General features: G+C 47.9%; 1 protein-coding gene and 1 pseudogene across 2 annotated transcripts; one reads left to right on the top strand and one right to left on the bottom strand.

Moving 5' to 3' along the window:
* Nucleotides 1–2,718: 2,718 nt before the first annotated feature.
* LOC103637248 (trihelix transcription factor ASIL2-like) lies at nucleotides 2,719–3,590 on the bottom strand (annotated as a pseudogene).
* A 219-nt stretch (nucleotides 3,591–3,809) lies between these two features.
* On the top strand, nucleotides 3,810–8,457 carry LOC103635848 (uncharacterized). Of its 2 annotated transcripts, XM_020542734.3 has the most exons (3): nucleotides 3,810–4,122; nucleotides 4,244–4,610; nucleotides 5,539–8,457. In XM_020542734.3, the coding sequence occupies exons 1-3, from the start codon at nucleotides 4,091–4,093 to the stop codon at nucleotides 8,047–8,049; spliced, it is 2,910 nt and encodes a 969-aa protein (XP_020398323.2). In that variant the 5' UTR covers nucleotides 3,810–4,090; the 3' UTR covers nucleotides 8,050–8,457. The 2 variants fall into 2 exon arrangements, with proteins under 2 accessions (XP_020398323.2, XP_035817687.1); XM_035961794.1 differs by having other exon boundaries at nucleotides 3,811–4,610.
* Nucleotides 8,458–14,468: the final 6,011 nt, after the last annotated feature.

Here is a 14,468-nt window from a genome sequence, read left to right on the forward strand (position 1 = left end):
GGCGCGGACTGTGGCTGTCAGGTCTGTGCGATGCTTCTACATTATTGGCGGGCAAAGCCACAGCGGCATCTATCTGTTGCATCCAGTGACCGTGATGCATCTGCCAAGGCCCATTCTTTTCCCGGGCCGACGTAGACATCGATCGCCTAGTTCTTTTTTTTTTTGTTTTTTGAAAGTTTGCATCGCGTAGTTCTTCTCCACTCGATCGTGAAAGGCTGGAAGCAGGTGCTGCGCTACGTACATGGCCGGTGGCATGACGTCGATACGAAATCCGTCCAGATTCCTTCTGCTGGCGCAAATGCCATTATTGACGGGCGCTTCCTGTAGCAAAACACAGTTTGAGCTAAATCGAGTAAATACTCGAATAGAAATCCGAATATAAGATACATGTTTATATTTAAAAATATATTTATCAGTATTTGTACTTGGATTAAAATATGGTAAAAAGTGATAGTCAAATCTAAGTCTAAATATTGTTCGCCTAAAACGATCGTTTAGCCTGTTTAAACAACGCGTAAGATGTCGTTTCCATTTAATTGGGCTATAGCCATATAGCCCGTGCCCCGTTTAGGGCTTGTTCGGTTAGCTCTCAATCCATGTGGATTGAGTGGGATCGGATGGGTTTGAATCCCAAACAAGTCAAACTTCTTAAGAATTTTTTCCAATCCCATCCAATCCATGTGTATTGGGAATAACCGAACAAGGCCTTAGTGGTCTGTTTAGCCTAAATAACAGCTAAGCCGTTGATAATTGACTGTTCACCGTTTTGCGTTTAGAAAAACATTAGATTTTATGTGAAATCGATCTGTTCCCATCACTAAGGCCTTGCCTTGCTCGGGAGAGCTTCCGGTCTAAAAACGGAAGAACCAATTCTACACATCTTCCAACTTGAATTTAGGGTCCAACTAATAGCGAGAAGTCGGGCCAGTCCAACAACAGCACATCGCAGCCTATCTATGAGAACCCTTTATCTCATTGACGTCCTAGGCCAGCTAGCACGTCAGAAGTTTCCTATTCCTGCACGTACACGCGAGGCAACAGAGGAGCGCGCGCGCGCCCATGGCGGCGACTCGACGCGCTCATGTCAGCGCGGTAGGGGCCAAGCGCGGCCGGCTGCAAGCTGGGGCACCAAGTGCAGTGGACCAGCACGGTCGGCGGCGGCCATGGCCACGAACAGTGGGCAATTTTAACTAACTCCACGTAATCACAAGGTTTTAAGAGCACCTTTGAGCTGCTTTAGGGGCCGTTCGGCAGCCCAAGATTGGTTCCAGCTTAGGTGCCGTTCGTTTCTTCCGGAACAGAGACGTGGAATAATTCCTATCCGGTTTGTTTCTTTAATTTATATAAATTTTGATCAGCTAGATTGATTCCTGGTCTATTCCTGGACAAACGAACAAGGTCTTACAGAAGATTGGTTCCAGCTTACAGCAACTCCAATAGTTATGTAAATTTTAGCTCTCTAAATCACAGATTTAAGAAGTTGCTAAATGGCTTTTGGAGTAAAAAAAATATGAGTTCTCCAATAGTTCTCTAAATATAGGTTGTAATTTTGTTTTGTATTTATCCACATAAAAAATAAATCACAAAAACTATATAATGTAGTCAACATTTTTGTTTAGGGAGTTGTTAAATGGTTGCCAAATGTAGAGAGAAAATAAGGTTAGATGACAAGTTGTTAAATTTAGAAAGTTCATTTAGAGAACTGTTGAAAGAATAATTTTCATGTTAACTACCTAAATTATTGATTTAGGAAGTCTTTTAAAGAACCACTGGAGTTGCTCTTAGGTTAGATGACAAGTTGTTAAATTTAGAAAGTTCATTTAGAGAACTGTTCAAAGAATAATTTTCATGTTAACTACCTAAATTATTGATTTAGGAAGTCTTTTAAAGAACCACTGGAGTTGCTCTTAGGAACCGTTCCACACCGGGATAGAGTGGATCCGGGTTGTTTTACTAAATCTTGGCCTGGTTTGATTTCACGTGTTCATAGGCATGGCTCCAATCCAAGTGGAAGAGGCGTACAAAGGCCAAGAATGCCCTGGTTTCATTCAGGATTAATTCTATCCGAACAACCATTTAGGCTTTAGTCCAGTTTTAATCCCAACGACATAATTTCAGACGGAATGAGCCGTATTTCAGGCCATTCCAGGCCAAACCGAACGGGCCCTCAGGAAATCTATACATACATCTGGTCATTGGATCTCAAGTTTTGGTGAATCCGGAAGACGATATGTCAAACAGCACCTAGCCTAGCCCTTTGGGAAGCAGCGGTGCTTGCCTGGCGCGCAGGTGCCTATCCCATGGCCCCTGCCACTGACGTCTCGGGACGGCAGGCCAGCCGGCCCAACGCACTGCCATCGAGAGCGCATCACGCTCCCGCACCCGAACAGTGAAAAGATCACTGAGAAAACCTGCAGAGCCGCACGACGCACTCCACGCGAGAATTTTGCAAACATGGCACCGGCTACGGCGGGCTTCAGAAACTTGGCACCACTATCGTGGCAATTGAATTCGTAGCATTATAATCTTACACGGTTTGAAAATTTAGCATCGGTCTCTCTAAATGGTCATTAGCATATTTCTTTTCTCGTTTTGCCCTCGCGCCGTTTCTTCCCTGGGTGTGTCTCCCTCCGCCACGCCTTCTTCGACCTTGTTTTGCCCTCGCGTTCTCCACTTTTTTGTGTTGAGTTACCATTCCATTGCTGAAGAGGAGAGCAATCACTGGCTCTCTTCCTCTTCGTCTTCCGCATCCTCCTGAGCTTCCTTGTCCGAGTCGCTGCCGTTGTCATCGCCCCCGGTGGGGCTTGTGCTGTTCTGGTAATGCGACTGCTGCGGGGCATGCTAGTGGAGAACTGCACGCGCTGCTCCTCCAGCTGCCGGGCGGAGTCCAGGCGCTCCCGCTCCATCCGGAGCTCCTGATCCCTCTTGGCGCTCTCCACGCGCTCGTACACCTCCCCTAGCCGCCGGATCGCTTGCGCCAGCTCGCGCAGACCCTGCGCGCGGCTGACGCTGCTCTCCGCGCCGTTGTCCGCGGCGGCGGCGGCGGGCTCCTCCACGCGCTGCCTCTTGCCGTTCGCCACCGCGGACGGCGGGAACCCGTCGGAGGAGTCGGACGACGCCGACGGCTGGGGCAACGGCGACGGCATCCTCCACTTTGCCCCCGCGGAGGAGTGGAGGGGCGTGCGGGTGCGCTGCGGGAAGTTGATGCGCGGAGGGACCATGGGCCCGGCGCTCCGGGCTGCCGCCGCCGCCGTAGCAGCAGCAGCCGAGGAAGAAGAAGAATTGGGCTTGAGCAGCACGGGAGCGAGCAGGTCGTCGAGGCGGTCGAAGTAGCGCCAGTCGGAGTCGTGCTTGGCCTTCTTGACCTTGTACTTCTTCTTGAGCGTGTCGATGCGGTTCTTGCACTGGACGTCGGATTTGGGCGCCTTGGAGTAGCTGTCGCGAGAGGAGACGACCTCGGCGACCTCCTGCCACTGCGGGTGGCGGAGGCTGCCCCGGTCCAGCGCCACGAAGCGCTCCCCCCAGGCGTCGATGAGCGTGGAGGACGTGGCGGACGCCGTAGAGCTCCTGGAGCCCGACGACGAGCTCCCTCAGCACGGTGTTGAGCCCCGGGCAGAGGCCCCCGCAGGTGACGAGCGCGGCGCGCGCCGCGGCCGGGTCGACGGCGAGGTCCCGCCGGGGCCCCCTGCGGCGGTAGGCGACGAGCGGGGTGGGCGCGACGCGAGGGCAAAACGAGGTCGAAGAAGGCGTGGCGGAGGGAGACACGCCCAGGGAAGAAACGGCGCGAGGGCAAAACGGGAAGAAGAAATGTGCTAATGGCCATTTAGAGAGACCGATGCTAAATTTTTAAACCGTGTAGGATTATAATGCTACGAATTCAATTGCCACGATGGCGGTGCCAAATTTCTGAAGCCCGTCGTAGCCGGTGCCATGTTTGCAAAATTCTCACTCCACGCGCCTCCGTCAGTCCAGTCCAGTCTTCCTCGCGTCGCTTTCCCCTCTCTCCCGTCGCCATCGGCGCCGCGACGCGGGAAACCGAGCCGGGGGAAACCCAGCCCACCCACCTCGTCCGCCCCGCGCGCCGCCGGGGATGGCGGCCGCCGGCACGTCGTTCTCCATCCGGTACTGCATTGCGGCTGGTGGCCCGGCCTTCTCCACATTGCGCCTGCTGCTGCTCTGCCGGTGCCCGACCTCGCCTCACCTCATCTCGTGCCACTGTTTCATTTTTATCGCTGCGACGCAGGGAGTACGCGGTGCGTGCGCGGGCGCGGGCCGAGGGCGGCGGGGGCGGGAGCTGGCCTTTCGGCGGGGACGCGGGGGCGCTACCGCCCATGGAGGTGCGGCGGTTCCGGTGGTGGCGGGACGAGGCGGCAGCGGTGGAGGAGGAGGAGGCCGAGGTGGAGAGGAGGTTGGCGGCCAAGCGCCGCAAGCGCTCCGTCGCCGAGCTCTTCGCCGCGGTCCCGCGGGTGCCCCGAGGCGGCCAGGGGCGTGGCAAGGGGAAGGCTGCCAAGAGGAAGGCGGAGAAAGACAAGGGAAAGCTAGTGCTCGCTGCCAGTGTTAAGACCAACAAGAAGAAAAAGGTCCCGACTGGGATCGATGCCAGACCAAAGGTATAGCGCATTGCATCGACCATCGACTTGCTTTCCATTTCTGATATCACGATTTTGTCGGCGCAGTAGAATGTTTGTATTCTCAGGCAGGTACAGGTCTGCCGGAGCTTGTATGCTACAAACAAGTGGATCTTATTGTTCAGCTGACCAATGACCATACGCACAGATTGCTAACTCCTTGAGAGTTCCTAAATTTGTGCTCATCCATTATTCGTATTCCTGCTTTTGGGTAATTGCTAACCAGCCAAAAAGCTTTAGGTGTGCTTTGCCTTCATCATTAGATACAAGGTGTATCAGATGGCATAAATATTGCCAGCGTATAATTCGGATGCATAGCAATCAGTTGTAACTAAAACTTACTTATTGACTGCTTCCATATTATTTGTTGTGAATGACTAAGGTGTGAGAAAAAATTCCCACCACCTTCTAGCTGTTGTTAATGTTTTGGTTACTTGTCACGTTTTCCCTTGAGTTTTCATCTGTGGTGTCTACTGGCCTCATGTGTCTAATGCCCCTTATTGTTCTTGATCTTCATGTTGTTTGAGTTAGATACTTAGATTGTTTTATTCAATGTCACTTTCTTAGTAGTTTCTATTACTATGTGATATTCATGCCTGCTCAATTGTTATAGGGACACTTGCTTTTGCAAAGTGCTGAACTGCTGGCTAAAATATCATTTTTGTTGTTTGTTTTGTTATGGAGGTATGCCATAGTTTGGTTGACTGAGTGTGAATACTTACCATGTACAAAATACTTGCAACGTTCCCAAGTAATGCGGTATATAGTATATACTGTATAGAATGGTGAAAGTAATAGAAGTCTCTCACCTCCCACTTTGTTGATAGGTTCAAATAATACCTTCAAATACAACTTGTAGCAGAAATACCTCAAGAGATGTGATACATTTGTGTTTTTTTTCTCATTTCAGGAGAAAAACAGTGGGGTAAAGGTGAACTCAGTTAGCATTTCTAAGTCATTTCAGCATCCTATAAAAAATAGGGAACCCAAGAGTTCTTGCAAGAAAAAGGGAAAACAAGAGGTCTCAGTCTTACTGGATAAGAAAAGTAAGAAGGGAAACAGAAAGTCAGTTTTGGAAATACACAAAAAGGATATGGCAAACAGTGTTCAAACTCAAAGCATTTGTAAGGATCAGTCAAAAGCAGGTTCTAGCACAGCACCGAATACAACAGATATGAGGTGTAAATTAAATTCTTGTTGCAAATCAAAGCATGTTACCTTTTCTGATGGCGCTGACATATTTGGAAGGACCGCACATCTACCTGCAGATAATACAAAGCAACCACAATCTGTACAGACATTCCAGCAAGCCACTCAGGAAGGTCGTGACCACCGTGATAGAGATGATCAACAGTTGGTTTATCAACAAGCTGAAGCTATATCCCGGACTGTTGAGATTACCAATTCTTTGTCTGAAAATGTAGTACTAGCTGGTGTTTGCCGTACAATCCCACTTACCAAACCAAAAGATATCACTATACTGGGAAACTCAGTGGATCTGAATCACTGCATAGAAACTTGTCATGGCAGTAACTGTTTGAACTCCACGAGTTTGGCAAGCTTATCTAGTAAGATGCCATGTCAAAAATTCCAAGGTGTGAACTCTCATCTGAATGGCAACAATGTTTCAAGTCTTGATGTTCAGTATCTTGGAGAACAAAACCATATGATATCACAAGCATCATTTAATCCTGTTAGTTTGGCACCCAAGGGAGTATCAGGTGATATGAGCCCATTGTCAGAGCCTTCCAGTTGTTGTTTATATGATAGGAGCAGTATCACGTTCCACGAGAAGGCTGATGCTAATTACCACTTGGGAAAAGTTAGTTCTGAGATTCTTAGATCTGGTAACGTGGTGAGAAGCATAAGCTCTTCAACAGGATCAAATAAACCAGCACAAGCCATCGATTGTGTATCTGCTGCATTCAGGAACATGCACAGCCGCCGTGACGATTATGTCGGCCTTCCTATCAATTCACGAGGTGAATTCGTCAAGGTTCATCCTGGTGGCACCCCTAATTCTGTTGACATTTTTACGAGGCAGTGTTTGGGGGAGAATTCCTCATGCCCCTCAGATTATCCAACCATCTTCAGTTCTATTACCCGCATGGATCATGTACCCAACTATCATGCTCGACAATTCTATACAATAGACCAGTCTGCTTTTCATGCAGATCCTCGTTTTCCTCCAGCGGGCCCAATGGCATATGGGATGGATGTGAGGCAGTGGCCAAGTTCTGAAAGAGCAAAAGTTCATTACTACACAATTCCAAACAAAAAGTATCCATGCGCCAAACAGCAAGAGCTTTCAATGGATCACAATTCACAGCAGAAGCTACTTGGGCTGCGAAGCCGCTGTCCCAGCCAGAACTCTGGGCAGGGTATGCAGCACAACGCCGAAACGACACTGCGCCTCATGGGAAAAACGGTCACACTTGGGACCAGCAGCAGCATGCACTGTAGAGGCCTGAACAACGGAACCCCAGCTTGTTCCAGTAAACAAAGCCAAGCTGAAGACCGGGGAACGCGTACGAAAGTTTTCCCACAGCTGTTTCACGGAGGACTGGCTCTGGCTGATCCCGCTGCTGCGTGTAGGATATCAGATGGAGAGAGGCAACCGTCTGGACACCCGTCACGTTTCTCTTTGGCTCCAGCAGCTGTTCGGGCTTTTCTGCCTGGTACCAGCAGTTTCAGAACAGGTGGCCACAACCAGCAACCTGAACTAGCAACAGCCAGTAAGAATCCTTATCTTTCAATACACTGCAGACATGCACCGGAGTCATCTTTCAATGCAAGGAACAGTTTCAGAAACTTCACGGAAAAGGGGCCAGCGGCACCGTACCAGTCGTCCAGTTACCTGACGCAGCAGCTCAGCAGCAACATGGCGCAGAGAACCGCCGCCGCCGCCTCCTCTTCTGCGTCAGGCTACGGCGTTCAGAGACCCCCTGGTCTAAGTCTAACAACAGCCCAGACGAAATTCACGTCGCTCCGGCCGTTGCCGCCTTCGGTCGTCCCTTCCCATGCCTACGGCGCGCCGCCTCACGGACCCGTCACCGTCTTTCACCCGTCAGCTCCTCCCGTGCCGTATCCAGCGAGCAATTCTGGCGGTCCTGGCAGCAGCGACGCGGTGTTGGAGATCGAGAGCGTGAGGTGGAGCGTGGTGGGATCGAAGCCTGAGGGCTCGGAGCGTCTGAGGAGCTGCAAAAGGGCAGCAGAGATGGACGCCGACGTGTCCGTGGCGTTGCTGAAGAAGCCTCTCACCGTCGCCGCCGCCGCCGCAGCACGGCAGGGGCTAGATATGTTGCTACCGGTCGCAGAGACGGGGTCGGAGTTCCGTGGATCCACCAGGCCGGAGCCGGAGGCGCAGCCGCGGCCTAGTGGTACGAGTACGACGCCTATTTGTGTCGACGACGAGCCTTGAGCTGATGATCTTCGACTTGGAGACGCAGGCAGGATCGCGTCCCACACGGTCATCGAAAGATGTCAGCGCGATGGTAAGGTACTACTACTACTACCAGTGGAGCTGAAACCTGGAGCGAAGCGTGTATGGCAGTCAGCAGCCAAGTGCCAGCAGCAGCGTGTGCCAGCCAGGGAAATCCCCTGGCCTGTGCGCGCGTTCGGTTACACCGCTAGCCCCTCGAGGAGGCGCGGGAGGTCAGCATGCATGTTCTAGGTGTGGTCTTTGGCCCTCTTTGTTCACCTGTATACATTGAAACACTCATCAGTGGTTTTTGGCTGGAAGGGGGACCGGGGCAGGGCCAGAGCCAGAGCCTTCTGCTGTATTGTTTATCGTGTGCTGTGTGGCTCCTGCATTTCCGTTTCGCTTTCACATCACTTGTTCAACCGGGCGGTCGCGTCCCTTGTCTGCCGGGTTGTCACCGAAACGAACTGGAGGACAAAGAGCCAAAGACCATTCATTCATGGGTCGTGCTGCCTTGTCCGCCTATGTATCTGCTGGGCCTCGGCACCTCTAATAATCCGTTATGTGAACTCGGCCGTCCGACGATTTCCCGTGTGTTTTTTTTTTACTCCGGCCGGAGGAGCCATTTCTATTACGCACGTAACAGAAATACATTGAGTTCAGATCTACCAGCATATATTGACGGTACGCACGTTTGCAGTGCTGTTGCGCTGGTAAATTAAACAAATGTCAAAAAGACCGGTGCCGAGTAAAGGCCAATGTGGCCCAAGCCCAACCCACCGCCCGGCGGCCACTGCCCGTTTTCCTTTCCCTTTTGTTCGATGGACAGGCCCACGCCACGCGCGACTTCCTTCGGCACCCACCCGACCCGACGCGGGGGCTACCACCGCGGCACGGGCGCCTCGCTCTGTCTCTGCTGACTGCTGCCCTATCGCGCCGCGCACTAAAAAGACGTACGTACACTGTACTCGTCGTCGTTGACCATTGGCACCAAACAAATCTGCCCGGCCGCGATATGCATGCTAGCAGCACCGGAGACCACCACACGACAGGGAGCAAAAGCTAGCAGCACGAAATTTCCGTGGCCCGCCGGACACATGACGTCTACACGGAGACCGCGCGCGCCACATTATTCGCCGGGACGCGTCAGCCAGCCAGGGTAAGGACGGGCAAAAACGAGGAACCCTAGAAATTCCCGATAACCTCTGATCTCTGGCTACCCAGCTCTAGCTAGCTAGGTTCTACGTAGGCCCAGGCACGTCCACACTGCAGACGCATCCATGTGTCGTACGTTGGCGCCGGACCAATGGCCCCTGCCTGCTCCGAACAGGTTGCATGTGTGGCCGGGCTGACACCACCACGGCACCACTAGTCCACCTCCACTACACCCCCCCTGCATACATACAGTACACACACATCACCGTTCTATGCAAGCCGCCTGTGTGCTGCTGCTCTCCAAGATCACATGTTCGATTCTTTACAACGACGCGTTTGTTTGGGGGAAAAAACAATGTTCACACAACAAACGTTTGGTAGCCGGCCGGGAGGGGAAACACACGAAGCCTCCTCGCCCTCTGCCCTCGCCCGCGGAAAAAAAGATAGATGACTAGCAGAGAAGAGGACGTGATCTAATAATAAAGTGCCTAGTACGTGCGGGGCCGGGGGAAAGGAGGACTGCACCACACCGCACCACGCAACCAAAAAAAGGGAGGCTCCCCATCCAGTCCTCTAGATTCGATCGCGATCTCGCAGCCGCCGGCCGCTGTGACAACCGGCCGGGTCGCTCGCTGGCTGGGGCATGACACGCACGGCTTGTGTAGTTGTGTGTGTTGAGAACTACGTTACCACGGATCACCAGATCTGCTCCTCCCGTCAGCAGTAGAGGCGCAAGAAGATGTAGAGAGCTCGTCTCCTTTCCCATAAGCACGACAGAGAAAACACACGAGACACTGGATATAGGGTTGGGCCTCTGGCCTCTTTCTGATCTCTGTAATATGAAGGGGTGTACAGGTTCCTTATATAGAGATGTAAGACCCCTCAGGGGCAAAGCAGATATTTGCCCACATAACCCTAACTAGGGTTACTTAACCCTCCCCCTTGGGCGAATACCGTAACCAACACATGCCTCGTTAAAACTCCGAAAAACCCAGTGGAAAAAATATGGAGAAAGAGAGCATGGTGATACAAATTGCATTTGCACTTTGTTGCCTCGTTAAAAACCTTATATGAGAAACTTCAAGAAAACTCACAAAGGGAAAAAGAGTACAACAGCTGTCATCGGGACAGATTTCGATCCTCTGAGATCTAGATTCTATCGAATCTTCTACAAGGGCTAACTTTTAGAAATGTGCTCCCCCTGATCCTTGCAAAACCGTATCAATAAGGCAAAACATCTTTTTTCTATAAGTATATGCACATAAAGATTTAGCAAACGAATTGCATATCCTTGCAAGGACTATTTCAGGAACTTTACCTCTACTCACTTCTAGGATATACGAGGTAAGTGCACGTATCAATATAAATAAGCCACTTTGATTGATGGTGTTCGATCGACTAGATCTATATATTTGATAGAAAGTTCCATAAAAGTTCACATATTGATCATCAAGCTCACGCCTTCAGGGCATAGAATATGACATTTATTGTCTCACGGTTGTGATCAATATAAGCATTCGCTCCCCCTGACGATGACATCTGTCAAAGTCTTTATCCCTCATAACTCAAGCATATTCTTCAAGATATATGTCTCATTGTTCATCTGGAATAACGAGAATGAATGAGGTTGGGGTGCTATCATTTTCTATCTTACACCACAATTTATACATAGTTGTGTAAAGTAAATAACATGTCCTTCAATAGGACTTAGGGGATAGTATAGTTGCAATAGTACATATTCTAAATATGACACATCGCTAGAGGCGTTCATCCATTGCAACATCTATGATGGTGTACCAAAAGTCCATCTAAGATCGTAATCCATCAGGGATTTTTCATCGATCAGATACATCGTTATAGTCTGTCATTCTGGCACAATGGGGATATTTTGCCAGTAACACCTAAACCTTATAGGTTTCTGCCATCAGGGCTTTAGAGGATACCGTAATTCCACATCTAGTGGAAATTACCATAAGTAAAACTCATGGAATGCACATGTGCTTATTCGGTGAACTTCAAGTCCTTTGGTACCTCATCTTATTCCTTTTCGGGTCTGTATGGGTCTTCATCCTTTTATAGGGATTATCAAACTTTGGTGTTCAACACAGACTTTGTTTCTTCTGGATAGGTTCCATCTGGGAACGATAGTCTCAACTACGAGATATTCTCCCTACATAGGAGAGTGATCATTCATCAGGAATGTATTATTCGGTATGAGATTTATATGTTGCATATTTATAATTCAAATATATGAGTCCTCCTAGGATCTCATGACGGATCTTCAGAATCCTATTAACTGCATATTTTAATTCATGTCATTTTCCAGATATATTACATAGCGGAACAGTGTTTATTCAACACATACGTGGGATGGGTCTCTCACAAGACCACTTGAACCATCGCATTCACCACACATTATTCCAATAGTGCCCATAAATGTCCGAACTTCAAGCTCGCGACTTTCATTTTGCGATCATTGGTTCAGCCTCGATTGCATTTATCAATGACCCGATAAGAGAGCTTAAAGCACTCATGCCTAGGACTTTGTTTTGGATCCATTTGCAATCTAGAGGGGCAAGATAGGTGTCGACATATTTGTATCCCACATTTAATAATGATCTCCGTTATTTCCCAAAACGAAAGATTCATTGTTCTGTATTCCCAGCATAATGATATTGCGCGCATTGCTAGGAATTTCATCATCAAGATGAACCTCTTCATGAGGCAAATCACCATCAGGGTGAATTAATCGGAGGAGAGTTATCACAGACCACGTGAATCTGCAATCAGAAACATATGCTTTGACTAAGGCTGATGGATCATATTCGCAGGCGTCCCCGAGAATAGATCAAATGTCAATAAGTCAAATGTGGATATGATATTAATCCCGGGTATATCCACATCTACATCAGGTAGAAGCATTCAGACCAATATGGTTACTCCTCAACGATTTCAGGCAAACTCCATATACACAGGAGTACACACTGAACGACATATTCAGTTTGACTTTTGTGCGTTTAATAGAATATTGAGGCATTACACTATATGGGCATTCCTCCCCCTAATGCCGAGATGTTCTAAAAGCATACATATAAAATCCCCAACCACAATCATCCAGTTGTGGCCAATGTATGCTATTGTGGTGATTTATTTGGGAAATCTTACACACATTACAGATAGAGGTTTTATGCAGTGAGCTTTGGACTTAGATTAATGTAGTGGGATGAATACTACATATTTGTCCTTCAACATGAAGGGTTAGTCTCAACATCCAACAAGACATGCAACAACAAGTTGCTTCATGGTTACAATTCTGCAAACTTATTGTTATTACTACCAAATGCATAGTCAATCATTAAGATTTAGACTAACATGCACAACACTATTTTATCCATAAGGGTCCTTCAGGGGCTCATGAATACCATACATCGTTTGGAGCCATTAGTTGACTTCAGATCAACAAGTAAAATGACCATCAGGGTCTAGCGCTCACAAGGACATTCACTGGTTGTATTGTGCTTTGAGGCACATAGGAAAAATGTGTGTTTATATTGGTAGTAAAGTGCACGGCGTCAGGCCAATGCTGCCAAGCAGATATTTTTGTTATGCAGAGATGTATAGTCCAACTCGTTTTACCATTGCCCATTGTTTACCCAATTACTCATACCGGTCTGAAATCGGGTTTCAAGTTATGCAACATTTTTTTAGGTATTATAATTTTGGGATAGAACTTATAACAATAGTCAAATATTTATGGTGTTGCCAGCAGGGAAAATATTTCTCCTCATATTATATACCAACTTGTTCTATAAAACATTATTTCGATCTCTTTATTGTTCAGCAAAAAGAGAATCTTTGGAATAGAACAGACAAGGCCAAGAATTCACTTTTTATCTGGGAAAACCACCATATAACTAGCTTTTCATGAAACAAATGATGATAACTGCTTGGCAAGAACAAAACAAGACTAGTATCCGCCTAGGATCCTTCTTCAACAACAGATATTACTACTCTCATACGAAGGAGTCATCAGGACTAGGGAGAATACAACAGGTCTCCATAAGATCTTTATATTTCTATCACAAATTATCATCACTAGTAGTCTAGTGGTCAAGACATATGGCTCTTCTGGCTCCGAGGACCAAGAATATGTTAATGTCTAATTTAGCTACAAGCTTTGTGGTGATGTGGGATTTCATAGTTATTTGTCTACTCTTCTCACTTCTGGTAGATCGGATGTAGATAATGGTAAGCATGCCAAAGGGTGGAATTCAGTGTAGTTCGGCTACATAAACCCCAGGTATGTGTCCATTCAGGACCGACCTTTACCATTTAGTTTACAGTGTATACCAAACTTGTCAAAGGACTATCCCGAGTCAATTCAGTGACTATAAGTATTTACAATTCCGAGAGATGTATGCGACACAAGCATAGAGGTTCTAGATAGAACGAGTAAAGTGGTTCGACGGGAACACACAATGGTTTTTCACACAAACATTGTGAAAAATCTCAGAATTACCTTTCGATGTACTCGCAACTTCGTGTTGCTAAGGTACTAGTCATTTATCTCAAAGTTTGCTTCATGCCGTTCAGCGACAAATAGCAATGTGCCAACATCTGGTTGAGTAATGTATGACTGAGATTCTAGCATTTATTCATCTGACAAGGTCTTATTGCTTACTAATAAAATCCCAATTTGTGATGTTTTCTGTGCCAAAAAGGCTTTCATGCATTAATATTGAATTTTTTCAGGTTACTTCGGGTAAAACTTTATGCACGAGGAGAGAGCAGAGATTTAACTTATCTGTGTTTCATTGTATTTCGATTTAATTTCCCAGATTTAATATAGTTGTTATGGCCACTTGGCGATATATATAAATATACGATGCCACACAACACAATCAAACAAAATATAGAGTGAAAACAAAATTGTTTACGAAGGTTGCACATAATGTGACTTCAGAACTGAAAGGGAATTTAGGCTTACACCTATTTCCTAAATGATTTTGGTGGTTGAATTGCCCAACACAAATAAATTGGACTAACTAGTTTGCTCTAGTGCATAAGTTATACAGGTGTCAAAGGTTCACACTTAGCCAATAAAAAGACCAAGAATTAGGTTCAACAAAAAGAGCAAGGGATAACCGAAGTGTGCCCTGGTCTGGCGCATCGGACAGTGTCCGGTGCACCACCGGACAGTGTCCGGTGCACCAGGGATGTCACGCTGAACTCCTCACCTTCGGGAAAATCCAGAGGCGCTCCGC

Source organism: Zea mays, chromosome 8 (genome assembly GCF_902167145.1).
Source record: "Zea mays cultivar B73 chromosome 8, Zm-B73-REFERENCE-NAM-5.0, whole genome shotgun sequence".
In the NCBI taxonomy this organism is placed as follows: domain Eukaryota; kingdom Viridiplantae; phylum Streptophyta; class Magnoliopsida; order Poales; family Poaceae; genus Zea; species Zea mays.

What these genes read in the sequence shown, in the direction of transcription:
- LOC103635848 (XM_035961794.1), top strand. Translation starts at nt 3,867, where the DNA reads ATGCTACGAATTCAATTGCCACGATGGCGGTGCCAAATTTCTGAAGCC. An exon ending in GGATCGATGCCAGACCAAAG is followed by an intron (nt 4,611 to 5,538) that starts GTATAGCGCATT and finishes TTCTCATTTCAG; the next exon opens with GAGAAAAACAGTGGGGTAAA.